Here is a 22,793-nt window from a genome sequence, read left to right as displayed (position 1 = left end):
GCTCCAAATTTTGTGCAACTGATGACAGTTTAATTGCCCTCCTGACAGCTGCTTTCACTTAGGCACGAGTATCATCATCCGAGATCTGGAGCGAGTTGATATGGGGAAGTGGGATAGATGGCCCCGTCGATAAGGTCGCCCTCTGCAAATTTTGACATTAATTACTCATCAAATTGTGGGCACTTTAAAAGAGCTTCCTTTTTTCGAGAGTCATTGTCATTCGGCGCTTAAAAGGGTTCCCATTAGGGGTTGTTCAATTACATATATTTGATGGATAAAGTCAACACATAGGTGGGAGTACTTATAATAACCAATAAAAAAAATTAACAGCCATCCACAGCAGGAGAATTGATAAAGGTTCACTCTATTGGTAATTATAATGTTCTGTAACGGCTATAAAATACTTAAAGCACCACGTTCTATATAAAAATGTATAATTATTTAAAATGCAAGGATTATTAATTTGGAGAGTCGTTATCATTCGATGCTTAAAGGCGTTTCTGTTAAGGAATGTTCAATTATTTTTATGGTTAAGTAAACACATAAGTGAGAGTATTTCTGAAAATCAATTGATTTACAAAGGTTTCCATTTCTCTATTAATAATGCAATTTTCTTAACCAGAAAATTAAATACTTTAAGCTCCATGCTTCAAACAAAATGTATATTTTTTTGAATGCAAGGATTATTAAATTGCACTGGTCAACGATTAACCTTGAGAGCCTCTTCGCGATCCCAAGTCCAACTCCCAATTTGTACGGGATATGCAAATGCGCCAGACAGATAAACACACATTTGCAGCTACCAACGAGCCGGCTCAGCGAACTTGGCCCAAACGCATTACCGTTAGAAGCGCCAAATTGCCAATGAAGAAGGGGATCAATTTGCATGTGAGGCAGCCGCGGGCAAAAGCCAGTAGCTCCAATAACTTCAAATTACAAATCATAATGCGGCAGCGAGGAGAAATTAGAATATCAAAATTTTTTGTCTGCCGATCGGCGGCTACTGCAATTTCGTTGCCAGAAAGCGAAATTGGCCCTTAGCACGAAGGTCCCAAATTGCCGGCGATCGTCGCGAATTCGGGAAACTAACTGTTCATCTTCGATTTTGCATAATAGCTGCGATTCGTCTGTTGCGATTCTCATGCAGATTCGAGCGGTTGCATAAAATGGCAATTAACCTTAATTGATTGCGCGATTATCGCCAAACTCAGACTCGGCCACTTCCCTTTGCAGGAATTTCACTTTCCGCCTGTGCGCAATTGTGCGACTTCCGATTTGGATTACAGCCAGATTGCAGCGCATAGAACTTCTGGCCCGGTTGTCTATCATTAGCATCAAAAAGCTATCATCATCATTACAACGAGCACGAGCTCACACTTTGCACGCGATGAGGCTGCTAGATTCGATGGTGTTGCTGCCGTGCTCTTCAAGTTGCTGCCGTGCTGATGGTGTTGCTGCCGTAATGTTGGTGTTGCTGCTGCTGTTAGATACACACGCGGGCAATAATCATAGGCCAATCATTGGGGTATGGAGGTGTTGCTTTGTAAAGTGCGGCATAATCAGTGGGCAGCATGCAACAACTTGTAAGACTTTGGGTAAGGGGAACACAGTTTCGTCATCTTCCACTCAATGTGCTCCTTTGCAAACACTGTACTGATGAAACTATTAAGCAGAGGTATTTACCTTTAATTCATTTAACTAGACAAAGATGCTAGGATGCTAGTTATATGCCAAATAAGCAACATTTAATAAAGAATAACTATAATTTCCTGACAACAATAAAATAGATCCTTAAATAACAATTAAATATATTTATTATAATGATGAGCTCAGCAATAAGAAATATACAAATAAATTTAATGAGAAAAATAATTCAATCTATGGTACTCAATTCCCTTCCGATTGAAGGCTTTCAGCCGGCTGACATAAGTTGACAAACTTTTCCAGCCAAGGCAGCTCGGCTCGAATCGCTCAATCGAGCGACAACAGAGTTGGGCTCCAAATAGATATATCAGTAGCTTTAAATATAAATCAATAAGCGGGCAAATGGCAAACGCTGCATGTAAGCACTAAATCAAAGTGTCAATACGGGTAACTGATACACTGAAGCGGAGCGGAGTCGAGTTGAGCAGCGGAAATTGAATTATGCCCCGTTGGACTCCAAGACTTCGACTTCAGACTGGACATGCATGAATGAGCGTTTGACTGAATGGCTGCTGTTGCCAGTGTTGCTGCTTCAAATGTTGCTGCTGCTACTATTGCTATTGCTTCTGTTGTTGGTGCAAATGTTGCTGCTGAAACCACTGCTGCCCTGAGTGACAGACGGCGGACAAGTGGTGCTCGAATCGGGTGCAACCACTTTCGTTGGCCAACGGACATCGCCGATCGGAATCGGCGACTGTGTGAATCTGTGGCATAAACTGGAGTCGGCCAAATCTAATGTCCCCGTCTGAGCGATTTCCTTTGCAAACCCGTTTCAGCGGGCATTAGATACGATACGCATATGCGGTACGATACTTTATGGTCTACAATTAAAATTGTGCGACTCCAGTGCGCTTCCAGAGAAGTATCTAAAAAGGGGTTGCTTTACAAGCAAGGGATGGAAAAACGAAGGAAAATTAATTTTATATTTCTTATATAATATTACACCAATTGGAGAAAAAGGTATACTAAGATAGAAAACTTTTCACAGTAGGTAAAGTTGTTAATTCTTTTTCAAGATTCATAGCCAACTAATTTGAATTCGAGTCCCTGAAACACTGTTCCATAAAAATATTATTTATAAATAAAATATTATTAAAACATTTAATGGGCATGAAGCTTATGTACTTAATGGCCAAGACATTATTTCTTTTCATGTCTATTTGAAACCCCTTTGACTAAGCCCCTGTGCCTAAGTGCACGACAAACGCATTAAATGAAAATTAGTTGCAATAACATGAAAATTCATAGCTTAATATAAGGCACACACACACACCAACGAGTAGCAGTTGGCTGACAAAAAACTTTTACTTATACAGTCGGCGTCTGTGGCAGATTGACATGGGAAAATGCTTATAAAAGGACTGTGCGAAGTGTTGAGTTATGATCTGAGTTTTTGCGCAGTTCGGAACAATAAATAAGCTGATTGATTGCTGGCGCAATTTAATTGAGATGATACGTGGGCCCAATTAACGGCCGATTTCCCATGATCTAATGCCGCCACATCCAACGAAAGCGAAAGTGTCGCTCATTTGAATATCTGGCTGACTATCCGCTAGACTGACCACTTTCAATTAACTGACACGTTGGAAAAGTGTTTTCCGAAACGGAAGTGGAAAGTGTTGCAATTAGGCAGCAAACTCGGTTAGAAGGGGGTTAAAGTTAGCCAAGCAGCAATGCGTTAACAATACACGAGCACTCGCTGATTTGTTTTAATAAATCGTAATGTGTTTAGCCTGATCTAAAAGGGTCCAATTAGCGGCAAATAGGGCAAATCCAAGGGCTGTTATTAGAGTTCGAATGCCAAACATTTTTGAGCGACCACATTGTCCGCAGGCAGACAAATATTTACCAGATATTTGGCCTAAAGATTAGCAGAGGCTTGCGGTTGCTAACGGCGTTTCGGGACAGCCAGAGAAATCCATCAAGGGATCATCAAATTCGAAGTGACGTATTACGTTTTCGGAGGCCCAGACTCCAGGGTTCTGGAATGTGCGGGCCCAGACCCCAAAAAATAAAATGAACAACTAAGAGAACCAGGAGAAGACCGACGAAAAAGCCAATAAAACATCAACACGAGCAGAATGATAACAACTAAGTAAACGTCTGTCACTCAGTCGACCTGGCCAGAATTTTGATCAACCAAAAAAAGAAAAGATCAAAGGAGTTGCACAAGAAAAAATATAGATTATTATGCTCGACAGAAAGTATTGTTTAAATCAGATTATGTATTTAAGAACCAATCTAAGCTTACATTTTTTAGTAAAGTTTTTATTTCATTAAGACATTTTTTAGTAGAAATTCATTTCTAAATGTTGGGAATAGAAATAAAACCCATTTATTTCTCTGTGTAGTCTAAAGGATCTGGAACCTTCGATTGATGCCAACGGCAGCTGATCAAAGGCCCCCAAACTTGATTGAAGGCTGAGGGACACTGACGATTGCAGTGCAAATGATAATTTATTAGATTGCGATCTTTGCCCTGGCACAAAAATGTGCCAGCCGCGAATAGAAGCTCGTCCCGGTTCCTTTGGCATTTTTATTGAATTAATTTAACTCGTCATCGTCTGCATTGCTAATTAAGCCGAATTAATCATGAGCAGCCGATCCGGCTGCAGTGGACTAATTATGCGTAGACCAAACTGGGCTAACCGATCTGGATAGAGTTCCACCGCCAGCCTTCAGTTGGCATTAGTGGGCTGCTCCACCAGCTGCTGGCGGCAGTTTTGAAAGCGTTTTGCCAGCACGATGCTCATGATGATTATGATCAAACACTTGATACCGCAATCGCCATCGCAATGGGAACTGGAACTGGAACCCAGACAGAACATTGTCCGAGCTTTGAACCGAACTCGATCAGCTTTGATGTCTTCCGACACGCACGACACTCTTAATGTCACCGGTTACCCTTTGGACCCAGACGGTGGCCTTGATGGGCAGCCATCGGAGGCATTTGGCCAAAAATGCCGAAACAGTTAGTAATTATTTCAGCCCTTTCGCGAGCTATTTGAAAGAAGAAACAAAAGGAAAGGTAAGGAAAAACTAATAAAACGCCAACAGCAACACAAAAATGGCACCGAAATAACTTATTATCATATGAAAATGTATGTATTTCTACAAGAATATTGTTTAAATTCCTTTTTTTTTTTTTAGAAAACTGTTGAATTAATCTAATATAAAAAAGGTTACATTTTTTTATTTTCTGGTAAACGTTAAATTTTTCTTTAAACATGTTTTTAGGCATGTTGCCAAGACGCTTTTTTTTTTTTAAGTACTTACCACAAAATTATTTAAAAATCTTTTCTCCTATGAAACATATTGTTTGATATTGAATGAGAATGATTGAAATATACCATGTAGCTTTTTTCAAACCCATGTAAAATTTTAAACAAATTAGCTAATGTCTCCGTGAAATATACCATTTAATTCCATACTAATCCATTCGGTAAGTTGCAGCTAACAAAAGCGGCTCATTTACTTGGCTGTAAGGACTCCCTGGCAGACTCATGTTCACTTGCTGGTGTGTGTGTGTGTGTGTGCAACCTGTCCCTTTTTAAACCGCTTAATAAAGTCACTTAAGTCGACCTTTTGACTACGTTACAATTGACACCCAACACAAACACCAACACAAGCACACGCACATACTCTGGCAGGCGGGGTGTTTGTGTGTTGACAAAAGTTGTTTTTGGACCCCGGGGCGCTGCCATTGTTGCTGCTCTTACAAGATATATGTTTGCAGGAGGGGAGGTGAAAAGGGGGCGGCGTGACAGGCTGTCTTTTGTTGCGGTCAACCGGAAAACTGCAAAACATGTCGCTCGGGCCGCTTGCTCCCTTGTCCTTGGTCCTTGTCATAACGACAGCAAGCTAAAAAAAGGATCAGAAACAAGTCTGTCAAGTTTTCAGCTTACAAAATACCTGTCGCCGCTGGATGTTTGTCGCAAGTGTGTATTTGTAATGGTGTGTGTGTGTGTTTGCAGCCTACTCAAATGTGATAAATACGTGCAACATAAAATTGTGAATCATTAATAAAAACGGGGGTTGCAACCCCTCAGTCTCGCTGAACCTAAGCAAACAGGATAAGGTCGTCCTGGAAGTCCACTCCATTCCGGCGAAAACATTCGTCGTAGTTGCGGTTGAAGTAATTTGTACAATTTTTCGGCCACATCATGTGTTGCCCCATCTCTTCGTTAGGGGCAATCTGCGCATCATCATCATCATCATCAGGAGCAGAAGCAGTGGCATCAGCAGTGGAGTCCTGCGATGTCCTGGTCCAGATGATGGCCTTCTTGTTGGTCATTATGGTCATTAAGCCCCATGCCACACGCATCTTAATCCCTTGCTACATAGACAACCGGGTTCCAGTTCCAAGTCCTTTATGACGGATTGCCGGAATTGTTACCTTTAATTTGATCAGATTTTGTGAGTTGGAAAAATGGCCGACGCATTAATCCCAATCACAGAGAAATTTATGTAGGTCACCATTAAAGAGGTGCAGCTGTAAGAATTTCTTTGGGTATAACATATACTTTTGACTTTTAAAGCTTATATCTTTTTGGTACTAATTAAATTGCAAACATCATTACAACATTTTCTGAGGCTCCACCTCATTTAATAAAAGGTTACACACTCCTTCTCATTATTTTTTGCGCTTGGCTTAAAAATGTTCCCCCCTTCTGCTACTTATAATTTATGTGGCATGTGTTACCAAGCTAAAGTTACTATGACACAAGGTGGATATAATCTGAATAAAAACGCCGGGAAATCCAAACAATGCCGCAGAAATTCCGTCGCTACCTTTTACTAGGAAAGAATTTCACGCTGATTTATTCGCTTTCAAGGGTGTGACAAATGTAGGATGGTAACAGAAACCGTTCACATTAAAAGGCGATTTCAGAGTAAAGGCTCATATTTTGTAGACTTATCGATATGGAACTGAAGTTCATTGACATTCCGCACCGATGATTCACAGGGCACTTGACAAATGAATTAGCTCAATTCACTCACAATGCGATACAATGCACGTCTTTCAATGGCAAAGTCAAAGTGTCAGGCTGAAGTCAAAATAACAGTAGACAGAACCCACACAAATAAAGTCCGTCGACGGCAAACAAGTCACACAAACAATCAAGGGCTTCCTGTTGAAACATTGCAAACTTCCGACAGGCCAAGGAACATGGAACATGGAAACATATGCCGGCAGTGTGGGCAGCGACCTCCCCACCGACCCCACCATCAATATAGCTATAGCCATACACAATCCGAAACAGATTCACACAATGAAATATTTCGATTACCCATAATAGATATTTAGTAAAATATACTTTTAATTCAAATAAAAAATTACTTATTTAAATCAACCAAGCAATGGTTACAGAGAACATTATCGCTAACATTATTTAATATATTTTATGATAACAATACTACCTAATGATATCCCATTTTCTTCGGTGTACCTTCTAAGGAGCGAGTGTAGTTGAAATATTTTTGGTGATTTATTTGCAGCGCGTAGTTTGTGGCATGTTTGCTGCCGACAAAAGACGAGCCAGCGCCAATAAACAAATTGCCGACGCATTTTGTCAGTCCTTGCGGGGCCAGGATTATGTTAAACAGTTTTGCCAGAGCCCCAAGAAGTCGTCCGACCGCCAGTCTGTCTGTCGGAACCCTCGATTCCATTCACTGGGGGTCTCACTTCGAGCGGAGGACGAGTGGGGCAAGTGATTTAAATGAGCGTCTTTAGAGCGCCACTTAATGTGTCATTGAATTTAAATCAATTTGGCGCGTTGTGGTGTTTGCCATATAACTTATAACTTTAAAGTTCGATTTTTTATTTCGGCTTTTATTCATGCACTTATGTTAATTAATTGTGAAAATGCTTAAAAGAATATTTATAATAACTTCTAAAATTTTAAACAAATATTGAAAAAACGTTTTGGGTAATGATTAGTAGAAATTAAGACACAAATTGCAAATAGTAAGTCATCAGTGATTCTATAGAAAACATACTTAGATGCTTTAATCATACTTTGATTTTTTGATACCTAGTCTTCTGGAACGCCAAGGAAAAGTGGGTTAATGCGAGATAGTAGCTTTGTTGACGTCTCATTCAACCAAGATCGCACATACGCCCCATGTGTTTACAAGCCTTGCTTTACGCATAGAGTTCACTACAAAGATTTCCACCCGAAGGAATCGTAGACAAGGCAATCCATTCACATTAATGCCGCCCGTCCCTGGCCAACTTGCCGACGACAGTAGCGCCTCCAGTGAAATAAATCACGGAAATATGTCTTTCATCTCGGCGCCTGCAATTCGCAGCTTTGCAGTTAAGCGCTGGCAGTCTTCAGCTTCAGTCTTCTTCGCTTGGTAGCAATCACCGCCGATGCGCCTAAATGCAGGCCATACATCATCGCACACGCCAGATGGTCGGCCACGCCCCTTTCTGAACGTTTGTCGCCTTAATTGCTAGCCATCACCTCGCAATATTTGTACAGCAACTCCAGGGAAAATAAAAATGTAATGAGAGATGAGGAAAGTATAAGTTAAATATAATAATTTTCAATCTGATAAAAAGATTAAGTATTAATAAAAGACTAATAAGTCGTATTATTTTTTTTATACAGGAACAATTATAATAATAATAATAATAATAATATTGTTTACAGGTTATCTTGATTAACATATTTTATTTTCCATAAATAAAAGTCATATAACCCTTGGTCTAGGTGTAAATAATTGGTCCATAATATAACCCTTTTGTGTTTCGGTTCAGGAGATCTTGATTATTTCTAAACATACTGCCTTTTATTGATCGTATATTTATTTATTTACAGGCTTTACCTCAAAATCTTTCTGCGTGTAGTTGATATCTGGAAGTCAAACTGAGATTCTTGATGAATGAAAGGCGCCTGAGACTTGGAGGGATTCCGGAGGGGCTGGCGGAGGGGACTGAGGTCCCCTATGATTGGTGGCTAGATCATTTGTCAAGGAACTGCATAGAATGCGAGCGCCTGAGGTCGCAGCGGAAGCTGTAATGAGTTATTCGAGGCAATTAGCTGACGAACTCTCCCCAGGGTATCAGAAGTCCACTTCTTCCCCCATAAATACCCGCCATCTTCTCCCACATAAGTTTCGGTAACCGCTTTCACAGACACAATGTACCTTGACTTGATAAACCACTAAAAATAATTTACGACTTTCTTAGGAATTTAAATTTCAACGCCATTGCCAGGTCTCCCTTTCACTCTCTTTCTCCTTCTCCTTCTCTTTCTGGCAGCCCGTTTATGGTGCTCAAATACTTGAGATACTTTTTTAACCGCATCGCGAAAATTTATGCGCTGCATGTGTGTTTGAGTAGGGCTCACAACAACCTGTTCCGAACTCCTCACCCACTCTGTAGACACTTTACACTCCGAGAAAATAGTCCTCCTACAAAAACAAAACAGGCATCTGATATTAAATGGTTTTGGAATTTTAAGTAAAGTTTTATCAACTGCACAACATTTGCATAAAATATAAATTTTTTAACTGGATGAATTGCATAATATATATTTTTTTTATATTATAATAGAAGTCTACTGAAAGACTTCTTACAAAATTGGTTTTCCCATCTGAAAGGAATTTTTTAACATTTATTGAAAAATCTATTGTGCGTTATTTTTCATAATTGTTAATTGGTGGTTCAATATTTATGGAAATATTGACGTCTTTTCCTTTATAATTAGGGGAGAAGTGGGGGTTGTGGGCATGGGTCGGTTGTGGGCACCCCTACGTATATCTTCACAAAATGAAGATTGAATTTTTTTGGTAATGTCATTCGCAAGCAATTACCCTATGTATGATTTATGCCAAATATCAAAGTAAACGAACGCGTTTGCTTTTTGAAATTAACGAATTGGTTCTTCTTGTGCTTGGTGAAACTTTATTCAAAGATTTTCAATACTGTATCAATTAAAGTGAATCGATTAAAAAGGTAAGTGTAATGCATTTTTATTTAGTCAAAGCAATATACTAAATGGAACAATATCGATTTGAACCAAAAAATTTATGCAAACACATTTTTTAATTACTTCTTAAAATGCCTGCGAAAGTTGGTTGTGGGCACCAATATTGGGTGGGTTGTGGGCACCCGTTTTTTTTTGTCAAATTTTTTTATTACCTACAATTTCTTGTAAAATTGTTTTCAAAATTTGTTTGGGACCCTCTAGAACGTTCTTGTAGAAATTTTAGGCTCTTGGAAAAGGATCCTCTCCCGCTGAGAGGGATTATCACTAAGATTTTCACACTTTATTCTTCATTTTTCGGCTTCCAGAATATTCGTAAGATATAGATTATCACTAAGAATTCCACGCTTTATTCTTTATATTTCGGCTTTCAGAATATTCGTGAGATAAAGATTATAACTAAGATTTTCACGCTTCATTCTTGATTTCTTTTCATTATCCATTATTATTCCGTTTGCAGCATTTATTCCCAGGGTGCCCACAACCCCCCAAAAAAAAATTTTAGCTGAAAATTACGATTTTACAAAAGTCCATATGAAATTTTTTCGCATGACAAAATCAAGTATGTTTTTTCATAATTAGTTAGCTTAGGTCTCTAGCTTTACACAGATACCCATATGTCCAAATAATATGCACTAGTTCGGTAATTATAAGCCAAAAACAAAACTATGCCCACAACCCCCACATCTCCCCTACTTATCTAGTCTTGAAAGCTTAACCCATTTTAAGTTTTAGTTCAAAAAGTCAGTTTTATTTCCAGTGCAACACAAAATACACTTTAAGCGCTTCTATTTCCGCTTAGATAAGTTTACTTCATAAGCGACACTAAATTATATGCCAAGAATGTGTTTGCTGGTTGCCGTTTCTGGTAGACATCTTGTTCATTGTTGTTCCTCTTGTTCTGCCACTGCTATTGTAATTTATGCAAAAATATTTTCGTCTGAAAAATACTCGTACTCGAATACTCGTTCTTTTGCCGGGGTCTCTTCAGTGCCGGCAGCCTTGGCTCCTTCTCCAAAGAAGAGAGATGAGACCGCCTTATCCACATCCGTATCTGCTGGGAGCTAAGGGCACGTATACGGAGTAGTTTTGATAAATGTTTAACTTGGCCCAAAAGGGAGGAAAGGGGTGCCGAGAGATAATAAAATACACGTATCCAGGTCTTGGCTTTTTGGCTATTGAAGGTCTGTTTGTGACGACTTTTGTATTTCAAAGTGTGGGGAAACCAAATGCAAGTATTTAAATCAACAGTAAGAAGTGGTACCTAAATCAAAATTTAAAAAATAACAATAGCTAATATTAACACTTAATATTAGGAAATAAAAAGCATGAATCAGCATTTAAATGGAAAATAAAGCGCCCTACAAAGTTTGCTTAATTAAATTAGATCGAGTAAAAGCATCTGGTTCAACCTAATCAACCCAGAAAAAAAAAACTATTGGCAAAACAATACAAAAACCTCCCAATTTGCAACAGGAAAAAAAAGATGAAAAATCCGCCATCAGGCAGTGCAATGTCAGAAATGCAATTTCCCAAATAAATCGGAATTCAACCCCCGAAGCGGAGAAACACAAACGATTTGTGTCCTGGTGGGCGTTGCCCAGAGCGAAAATTTCAGTGACGAGCGTCCTTGCAGCGTCTGCAAAATCTGCATAGACGTCACCTCCCCGAATGGAGGAGAAGTCCTGCCTTCGGTTGCGCAAGTCTCGAAAAAGAGGAGCCACGCCCCCTAGCATAAGTGCAACAAAAACAGCAAGTTCAAGTTGAACGGGGTGATTTAATAAGCGGACTGCAGAAAAAGCACGAGCTGCAGGAAAATGTGCAATGTAAATAGCAAACAACAAAGTTGACATTGATATCGCCCAGAGTTAAGTAAAAACAGAAATGCAACTGCGAAGGTTGTTTAATATAATAATTGCTCTCATACTTTGTAATCACACTATTTTTTAGCTGTGGGCTTTATCCTTTCTCGTCGCATTCTAAGAAGTGTCAATGGAATGTGCACCTGGATCGATTATTTTTACTGAGAATCCAGCTTAGACGAACCCAAAAATGATTCGGACTATATAAGATCCAGCCAAGCCAAACTTTGCAGACTTTGTAATGATTGAATTACCAAGCTTCTTTTTATGCCCTCACGTAGGGCATACTAAATATAAGTTTCCATAAGTAAATAAATGTGAAGTTAAGAAGGGCCCATTATAGAAATTAGCTTCCAAAACATGTGTTACTGGTGCATAATGTTTAAGAAAATATAAACATTCATCACTAAATCCATATCACAAAATTTTGTTAATTGAAAAAAACATTTCTTATTTATTTGCAAATAAAATTAAAAAACTAAGAAACAGAGAAATAAATAAGTGTTATCATGTTTTTTAATAAAAAATGTTATAAAATGTTATGTTTCGGAGAAAATAACATCTTTAAAAAGGGCTCCTTTCTTTTCGGACATTATCAATATTTTAGCAAGGATGTCCCTACAAATTAAAGACATCGCTGTAAAGTACACATTAATATATGGTAATTCTGCTGTTGATTATATATGTTTATTGATTCAAGTTATTTTAGAACACAGATGGCTTTATCAAAAAGGGAGAGAGTATCGCAAGGTGGCTCTGGTAAGTCTTGGTCCGACTCTTGGCAACTAATCCCTCGCCATATAGGTTCTCCGTGGGCTTTCCTGCCAGCTGAGCAGGCCACCTAGCCATCGGGGGCCGTTCCGCACTGTGACTAATATGGCAGCGACCGGCAATGGCTTAGACCGCGGTACTCCTACTGGCCAGTAAGCACTATAATCAAGCCTTGCACTTTGCAGCTATTAAGCCATGAAATCCGGGGGGCAGTCTGTATGGGAGGGGGAATGGGGACTGGCTGCAGAGTCTTCTCTCCCGCCTGGCTTTTAATTATTGTTTACATTAAATGGTCATGAGTCCGCCGCTCCGCAGCGCCGAGGCATTGGGCGTAATTCGCGTTTAAGCCGCGACCACTACCGTGTACTTAAACAGCGATTAGGCCTGCTCAGACTCTCTTCTCGTAATTAACGTGCAACGGGAGGGGAAAAGGGTAGAGATCAGTGAGAATTACTGTGAGAAACTTCTGCGGTTTGTGGGGCAACAGGTCACAGCGGAGATTTGCCAAAAAAAATATAAAAAAATGACACTTCCTGTCCTCCTTTAATTCGTTTTTAAAAGTGGCAAAGTTTTTAATTAAGCACTTCGGCTGAAGGGTTATTTGCCCCATCATCATCCTGTGAAATTTTGCACACGTCATTTCCCGCTCGGCATGAATTTGCATTTTCCCGAGCTCTCCAACTCATTTCAATATCCTTTCGCTTGCTTTCCCTGAATAAACGTTGTGGGGGGCAGTTGGGTTGCCAAGACCTAGACGAACGGAAGTCATTTGTTTAATATGCGCCGACATTATCCTTTATTATGGCGGTTTTGCATTTCTGTGGCTTATGAACTGGCACGGCATTGGCAAAAATGATGTGGAGTTGGGGGATTGGGGGTTCGTGGAGCGATTGAGTTTGCTGTGCAAATTCAAATTTGGTAATGGTCCCAGCACTTTTTGTCGAAGTCTGAAAAATCAATTAAATGCTTTAAGTTGTTGGAAGTTTTCAGTTTTCTAGGTAAAACTTCTTTTACCTATTACTTTACCTTATACTTATTTATTTGTATGTTTCACGAGCGCTGAAATCAATAAAAAGTATAAAAAGTATAAAAGTATATTTTGATAGATATTGAAACTTGTGTTTGATGATGCTTTTTCATATTTATACATACAAATTTATATTCCCCTTTTCATGAATTTAGCCATTTATACGAATTACCAAATTTTTAAAGCTTAAGTTGAACAACCTTGTAAACAAAATGCTCTTTCCCCTGAATAGTTTTTACTCTGGAAAGGTCAATATCAGTAAATCGTTTTATGACCAACGTTATTGCCAATTTCACACCAGAAAAAAACTTTTCCAAACTTCCAAAAAAGTTTCCAAGGTTCTTTAAGCACTTAACAGAAAGGAAACTATTGAAAGTGACGACTTCAAAGGAATCCTAATATCACGACATATTGGTCTCATTATAACTAATAACTATTTTCTAAGATTTATTACTCTTTCCTAGTTAAATAATGCCTAAGAAATTATGTTATTCCTACCCAGGAAAAATTTATTTTCTTTGTCTCTAGCTGTCTTACAAATTATTTTCGCATTTGTCGCGCTTTTCCAACTCCAACAACATTCTTTAGCATATCTCCAGATTTTCATGTGACTTGGAAACACCCACTCCCCAGCTATCACCCCCAAAAGCTGGAGTCCTTGGGTCCTTTTCATAAAACCAAGGATCTTTCCTTTTCGACTCGGCGCACATAAATCATTATTGTCGCTGCGTTTATTTTTTGACTTTGACAGGACTACCACTTATGTGTTTATGTTTTCGTTGTGACGGGGATATATATAAACGAAAATAGGAATGAGACTGAGGGGAAGAATGAGAAACAGAAGGATATGTCTTCCTTATATCGGCTGGGCGTTATATACATTTCGTTTAATACAGAAAATTAGAGAAAATTATAATACACATTCATCATTAAAGAAATGAAAATGAAAATATATTTGTAAACCAATTCACTATACTGTACTCTTTTAGTTCACTAGTTAAGTTTAATAAGAAACAAGAAAGGAAGCTAGCTTCGGCAAGCCGAAGCTTATATACCCTTGCAGTCATTAAATATGTCAAACAAAATAGGTACATAAAGGCTAACAACATCGAATCTATGACGATTTTTCTATTATTTACCATATTGTTCATATGACAGCTATATGATATAGTCGTCCGATTTTCATAAAATTTAATATGTAACTCAAGACTCATTAGAAAACTCTATATTCCAAAAATCATGATTGTCTGATGAAAAACAACGAGGTTATAATTTTATTTCCGTTATTTCTATATAGATTTTTCTATCTTTCCTATGGCAGCTATATGATATAGTACTCCGATTTTTATGAAATTTTTTTCTCGATTTAAGAGTATTTCAAAAACTTGATGTTCCAAAAATCATGCTCGTGGCATTAAAAACAACGACATTATAATTTTTTTTTGATTATTTATATATATATATTTTGATCCTCCTATGGCAGCTATATGATAGAGTTATCCGATTTTGATAAAATTTAATACGAAATTCAATAGCAGTTAGAAAACGCCATCTGGAAGAAATCAAGTCGATCTGATCAAAAACAACGGAGTAAGAATTTTTATTTCATTCTCTTGTATGGGAGCTATCCGATATAGTCGGCCGATCCGGCTCGTTTCGACCTATATACTGCGTGCAACAACTACACAACTTTTGGGAAAGTGTCAGCGAGATAGCTTTAAAACTGAGAGACTAGTTTACATAGAAACCGACAGGAGGACAGACGGACAGACGGACAGACGGACAGACGGACAGACGTACAGACGGATTTGGATTCTGATCGTGATGCTGATCAAGAATATATATACTTTATGGGGTCTGAGATGTCTCCTTCACTGCGTTGCAAACTTCTGACTGAAATTATAATACCCTTTTGCTCTGCAAGGGTATAAAAAAATGCGAAAGATCCAACCCCAGAAGGACACATACAAATTTGCATGCCGGACATTGCCGGACATTTGCTAAATGACCACAACACTTAGGCCAAGATTTATTTGCGTTGGCCGGCTCGGGTTTCATTGTAGCCAAGTTGGTGTTTACTTATGGGTGAGCACACACAAAAATAGAGATATAATTGAAAGGGGTCTCCGCTCGAATTTAACACACTTCATTTAGGCTGTTGCCTCATCCCACCGACGACCTTCTCGCAATCGCAAACTGTGGGCGTTGATTAGTTTGCTTGGCTAAAAAATTAAGCCAACGCCGAAGAGTACGGAGCATAAAATGCCGCCTGAAAAAAGATATGAAGGGAAAGAGTTATTTGCAATAAATTTAAGTGCTGGGTGGAGCGGTGCAAAAAGCGAGCACTGGAAGTTACAGTTTCTAATTTATGACAAATGCACATGCCCGTCTTGAAGTTTTTGGCCTGACCAGGAACTCCGACTGAAGTCGAGACTGGACCAGGCCCCACCCATCGCCATTTGTGTATCGTTACCCGTCGAAAACTTATTGGGCGATGGGTTTTGCGGTTTCGAAGTGCGGCGACTCTATTTCCAATTTACTAAATTTGCATGCTCAAGTGTTGCGTAAAGCGTTGGCTATAGTTTCTGGAACTTGCGAGCATTCGTTATGATAAATTGCCCAGCAGGCGGTGCCACAAAAATGGGCAGAGGCTGTCCTAAAAGTTGAAAATTAAATTTGAGAAGTTCAAACAACATGGCTTAAGTTGAAACTATAAATTTCTTTGATGTGGAAATATACAATAAAAGCTATAAATCTATTTTAATTTGTTTCCTATATTTCGGATTGCAATATTATTGCTTTTCCTCTAATAAACAAAAGGTCACTTGCCCTTGCAAAACTCGGAAGTTCTAATCAACAACTGCAATCTCAGTCACGCCTCTCGACAAAGTTTGTGCACTCTCATCAGTGCCAAAAACTATTTTCAATTACAAAACAAGCTCCTGGAAAAGTGACTCGGAGCAGAAGAAGATCTGGCATCCACAATTTAATCACAGCATGTGGTCGGAATATCAAATTTTCGTATAGGAATCGAATAACTCACCAGACGAAATGGCAAAAGTCAGCAATTACCTAAAAAGCGAGCAGCAGCGACATCCTGCGAAAAGGATAATAGTGCTGAGGCAAACAATTTGCACGGACCAATTTTGGAATGTGTCCCGCTGCTGGCATATTTACACAGAAACATTTCCAAACAGGGCAGAAAGAAGAGCAGCCCATAAATCACTCCACTGGGCACAAAGGCCGAATACCAAAAGGATGATTTGACATGGCCAGGACATCGGGGTTGCGCAACCAAAACACATTTCAGTGGCCGCGGAGACGATGCCAGAGTTCAAGATAAGCAGAGCTGGCAGATAGAAAGCTCGAAGACATTTCCAATTATTTTCTAGTTTGAAATAACAGCAGAATTTAAATTATATGTTTAAACTTTATGCGGTTATAATACTTGTAAGAAGTCTGCAAATCGAAAGAAACAAATAGTTCTTCCAATTATTTAAATAGAATATAATTTATGCGTTCAATCCTTTACATCATTTTATTTTTTTTTCTGCAGGTAGAGAGACACATTTTTCAAAGTCCACGACGTTAATTTATAGAATAAAAAAAATCTATTTCAATGAAGCACATCAAAGAAGGAAGAAATTATCATTTGAAGTTGGCCAAATGTTTATTTAATACCCATAAATAGTGTGGAAATAAAAAGGAAGCAATGATATCCCTCCTTTGTCCTCCAGTGGGAGCTGTTTAATTCAATTTCCATTCGTTAAGTTTATTTTAAAGAGCGCTCGAACTTATTCACCCATATTCGATGAGAATCAGTTTTAATTACCATTAACATTCTGGGCCGAGCATCTGAATTTCCAATCCGGCCTCGAACAAGCTTTCTTTGTGCGCATTTTAATTGCTTCGCAGACTCCTGGGCTCCTGACATCGGCTATTAATGAATTGCTTTTTAAATTATGTCATTAACATTGCAGCCTGTGCCGTCTAGGACTGGTTCATCCCGGCCAGAACCTGGCTTCTGGATAATTATGGCATATTTTTATTGGCTCGCCATCGAATCGGAATTAGATGCTTGTAAATAGCTCGCCACAATTATTTCATTAGGTCTCGAGTTTGCTGAAGTTTTTCGAACGCAGCCCAGCGAGATTCAGTAAGTACAGCCCAGATCTCGGGGTCCAGGATGATAAACTGCGGATGGGGGAAGGGTCCCATATTGGCCCTATTATAAATGACTGGATGTGAACCGCCTGTCATGTTTTATCTTCATTCCCGTGCATTTTCGGCGAGGAGGCGGCGTGTCTGCACATTTTCCGATTCATATTTTTTGTTGTTTTTTTCGCCCGCCAGCACGATGACGATAATGGCGCTTGCAGGCCCACTGACGTTTCTAACAAAGTGACTCGCATTAAGGATAATAGAGGCAACTAAAAGCAAGCCACCACAACGTGAAACAAAGCAGGCCAAAAGCCGAGCACATCCACATTCGGAGGATGAGCCGGCGATGACTGCCAGCGATTTGCGCATCATTATCCCTGTGAGAAGGGGGAAGGAAGACTTTCGTCGGAGGTCCCTGGCCCAAGATGTCCATCAGCGGGCAGAGAGAAAGCTGCACTGCCTCCTGGCCGCATATCCCCGAACTTCCTGCCTCTGACGTTTCCGTCGTCACTCTACACAGAGAGAAATGGAGACGATTTCGATTTAAAATCTTTGTTATGTGTTTCTGAAGCAATCATTGAAATTGATCTGGTTAAAGAGGTTCCTGTCTTTAAGGTTTGTGCCAAAAATTTGAAACAGGAAGTCAATATGACCCTATTAAATTTTATAAAAAAAAAATCTAAAACAAGATGCCTATTAAATTGACAACTTCCAAGGGAAACGTTAATAACTCTTAAATACAATTTTTGGTGTGATATTCTTAGGATTGTTTTGACACTTATTCGTATAAATCTGGCACACATTTTATACTTTATAGGGGAAATTATTTTTTAAACCTATCATAAAGATTCGGACTCAATTTTAGTGTAACTTCATTTCTTTAAAAACTCTTAAAGTAAAATCTTCATCTCAACTATTATTCTTCCTGTGTTTCGTTCGGAGAATGATTAATGGCCGAGTGGAGAACTCAAGTGTCGCACCCCCAAAAAAGGCAGAGAATGTCCTGCAATTGACAATTGTCCATTGTGTTTAAGGAGAATTTCTCGCCTCCTTTTCTCTTACCTCCGAAAACCAAAACCTGAGCTAGCCGAGAAACTAAGCAAATATTTATTAAGCGAATTAAAGTCGCGTCTCACAAATTGCCGGCAAATCCCCCGAATACAAATGACTGGAGATTTCTCAGGGCGGAACATTTGATGCAGGTCATTTCGACACCGAAACATTTGCCCCATGACTCGGCAGCTTCCACCAACACTAACGAATTATGCGCTCTAGCGCCCCATGTTCTCAAGCCAAATCTTCTGTCATCATTAGTCAAAGCTTTAAGCCGATTTAATCAATAGCCAATGCCAGCCAAAGTAGGGAAGCCCTTCTCTTTGGAGTGTTAACACAAACCGAGTTGCGTGTCCACCTCGGATGGTCGAAAAATTATGAAAATTAAATGTAACCTCACGTGCCATGTGCCTGAGTTTACCAGCTGATACTGCTTCTTAAAATTTGGCCAACTTACTGCAAAAATGAAATCCAAAAGGGCGACTGAGAGACCGCCGCTCATTAAACAATTACCGCTTGCTCTTTTTTGCGGCTTCCATTTTATTTTGGGTTTTTGAGTAAATCACACCACTTTTGAGACGGGATAATAAGAACACTTTTGAGTCGACCATTATGTATTTCGTTTCGGTTGCGAAAGCTGCTACAAAGTTGCCGGAATACACGATTTGTAAATTACTTTACAATGCATTCCTAAAATAACTTTTTGGGTCGGTAACTAATTTATAAGCTTAATGCAGCGTAGTATGACATTTGAATAAACAACTTTTAGGTAAACTAATTTGACAAGACAATTTAACTTTGTAAAACAGAAAACTAAAACAAAGTAATGGAAAAGATTTTTTAGATAACATATTTCTAAAGCTTTTAATTTTAGGGCATTTTCTTTCTAGGAAAACAAAACCTCATTGCATGAGCAAATCTCTCTTATATAAATTCTCTCGTTTCCAAAAAACAAACTTTACTGTATAAGATGTTGGGGCTTAATGAGCGTTTCATGTGCCGCATAAAATTAAATTAAAGCGAGAAATAAACATGCGCCATACGATAAATTTCGTTAAACTTCCTAAGGCAACTGTGTAAATATTTGCAAGTCGAACAAAATTCTTCGTCAACGAGTCGGCTAAAAAACTCTGCGATCAGTTCAAGTCTGAACGCCGATTTAGTCAAATATCTCTTGCTAATCGAGTTTTCCGTTATCTAACCATGTCTTATCGCAATCTGGCTAAAGTCTTTCTTTTGGTGGTGTTGCTCAGCTTGAGTCTGGTGCCATTTAGCCAAGCCCAACCGAAACGAGGTCGTAAACGTGCTTTTGGTAAGTGAACAAAGATAAAAAGTGCCCTTAGAAACGAAATTTTCAAATACATTTTTTAAGGGTTTATTTGTTGATATATATATATATATATATATATATATATATATATATCTATATATATATATAATATACTAGAGGTCCTGTGTCCGCTTCGCTGGTCAACACAATTTAACAACATAAAAGTCAATGTTGCAACAGATGGTGATTTAACACTTTTCCAGTTTTACTTTTCACTTGCGCAGCACAATCCAGCCGTTTCTCTTTTAAACTTTAACGCACTGCAATATCGGTATATAGTCGCCATTGGTCCAATATCTAAATTTTCATTATCACTGTAGTTCGCAGTGGGGTCATATTGGAATGCCAAGCGATTGAATGATGCCAATGATCTCCATGTGCTCATTTGTCTCTCTTCGCTTAAGTTTTGTGAATATACTGGCTGCTGGCTTGGATGTCTGCGGCCAATGTTTGCACGTCGTCCTCTAAGCATTTTGGACTATGGACAGAGTGGTGAATTTATCCTCAAATGCACGATCCACATAATTTTCACAGTTCAACTTAAATTGAATAAAAATTCTTTTTTTTTCACAATTTCACAGTGAACACAAAAATTGAGTTAAAATGCTATGGGAGCGTGTTTGTCAGTGTGATGAGGTAGCAACTCACTTTATATGCGACAATATTGCTATTTTCTTACGGATCCCTATTTTTTTTCAAAATAAATTATAGCCTATTTAACTCCACGATAATATCGCTTTCTATCGGCGAAAGAATTTTTTAAATCGGACCAGTAGTTCCGGAGCCTATTCCCTGCAAACAAACAAACAAACAAACAAACAAACAAACAAACAAACAAATTTTACCTCTTTATAATATTAGTATAGATATATAATATATATTATATATTATATATATATTATATATTATATAAGTTTAATTACTGTTTTTAACCAACAAAATTAATTCAAGTCGAATTAAACTTTTTATTATTGGGAAAAATTTCCTAGATATTAAAAAAAAAATTACTATATTGTCGCTTTATAAATTTTTAAGCAATACGAATTAGTTCTTATTGAAGAGTAAAGAGTACCTACTTGTCTTTTACTTATGGGCTTGAAAAGTCCTTTGAATAAATCCGGTATTACGGCAAATATGCTTAAATTTTAATTGAAGCGTGCATTCCCAAGCTTAACCAAACAAAAATACAAATCTAAAAATGTTGTATTAATGTTGTCAAACTTTTCTCTGCAATTTAAAGGCGTGGGTCTTCTGGGTGGAGCTCTGGCTGGCGCCGTAATAGGGAACGTGGTGGCCAAGTCCCACCAGGCTCCAGCTGCAGCTCCTGCTGCCCCCCGTGGCGCAGGTGCACCACTTCTACCAGGCAGGTGTCCCAGTGCCGCCTGCACCCATTGCCGTGGTGGCTCCAGCACCACCAGATCCCAAGAAGATGACCGTCATCGAAACAGGGGCCCCCGATGCCAATGGATGCTACAAGCAAACCATCCGCGAACCGAATCCCAGTAATCCGAAGACCTACACGGAAACGCAGCACCTGATTTGCCCCACGCTGCAGCAGTCCAATCAACCGGCTCCCGCCATTGCCCCCCAGTGTTTCCCACGTTCCAGTGATGCCACAGCCCTCGCCGGTGATCCCTGCTCCCGTGGCAGGGCCTCCAGCTCCTGCTGCGGCTCCTGCTGCAGCTCCTGTTGCAGCTCCTGTTGCAGCTCCTGTTGCCCCAGCTTCAGCTGCAGTGGCTCCTGCAGCAGCGGTTCCCGTTCCACCGGCTGCAGCTCCTGTGGCACCAGTTCATACCTCTGTTCCAGTGGCAGCTCCAGCTCCTGTCCCGGTTGCCCCCGCAGCTCAGCCCATCCCTGGCCAGCCTCCCCAGGTCATCCTGCTCTCCAAGAAAACCGTGTACTACCCCAAAAAGCGATCTTCGGCACCCACACTCTACATTCCACAGGGAGTTCTGGCCATGCTGGTGATTTTCTATAGCATGAAGGCATTTATATTTTAATTTAGGGAAATAATTCATTTCAAATCCGTTGATATTAAGTCTTCAATTTATTGTCTAGTGAGTGCTAATTCAACTTAAAAATATTACGATGAACCTTGGTTGGTCATACCAGAAAAATGTGCCTGCTTATCAATTTGTTGCATGACGAATTTTTTTCTTCAAGTAAATAATCTTCTTCTATTACACATAATGAGTCCATTTTTCGAAACGATAAGAAGTTCCCCATAAATTATATAAATAAAAATCCTAACTTCGAAACGACCAAAACTATTTTATTCATTCAAGACATTCTTTATACCATTTGTCGTTTATAAAACGACCGTTAAAATAATAAAGACAAAAATCGTATGTTGTTAATACCTTTGAGTATAGGGCCACAACACGGAGTAAGCATTTAACGAAAGAAAGATATAATAAAAATGATGTATTATTAAATGACGTACCCTCCCTGAAAAACTTTTCGAGATAAATTTCTATAAAAGCAAAAATTTAGAAATGCAGCTATGAAAATCAATAATATAAAAATAAATAGATAAAGAATTTTTAGTAAAAAAATCGAAAACTATGAACTAGCGATTCCGTTTCTGGAAAAAGCTTTCGGCTATTTTCCATTCAAATAATAATAATCGCAGAGTCGGCTCTATCATTTTGGGCTTTTGATTGATTTTACTTATACATTGTAAATATACAATATACTTATACATGGTCTCTTTTATCGCCATCTAGCGTTCGCTGACTGAACTTACAATCAATACATGTGCACAACATTCTTTCTACATAGAGCTTATAGCGCCATCATGCGGAGAGTAGGTAAGGTAAGGTGAGAAACATTTCTTGATTTATCTGGCAACATCTGTGAGTTTGGTAAAAAAATTTACAGTTACGAAC

General features: G+C 38.9%; 1 protein-coding gene across 1 annotated transcript; it reads left to right on the top strand.

Annotated features, from left to right (window-relative positions):
- The first annotated feature begins 19,664 nt into the window (after nucleotides 1–19,664).
- On the top strand, nucleotides 19,665–22,163 carry LOC108093528 (predicted GPI-anchored protein 58). Its single transcript, XM_017193621.2, is given in 4 exon segments — nucleotides 19,665–19,887; nucleotides 21,146–21,237; nucleotides 21,239–21,490; nucleotides 21,492–22,163. Coding segments are annotated over 4 exon segments (867 nt in total). The 5' UTR covers nucleotides 19,665–19,778; the 3' UTR covers nucleotides 21,906–22,163.
- The last annotated feature ends 630 nt before the right edge of the window (nucleotides 22,164–22,793 follow it).

This window comes from Drosophila ficusphila, unplaced genomic scaffold, assembly GCF_018152265.1.
Source record: "Drosophila ficusphila isolate 14025-0441.05 unplaced genomic scaffold, ASM1815226v1 contig_791, whole genome shotgun sequence".
Lineage (NCBI taxonomy): Eukaryota > Metazoa > Arthropoda > Insecta > Diptera > Drosophilidae > Drosophila > Drosophila ficusphila.
The sequence above is the reverse complement of the archived record's forward strand: the minus strand, read 5'-3'. Positions and strand labels throughout refer to the sequence as shown.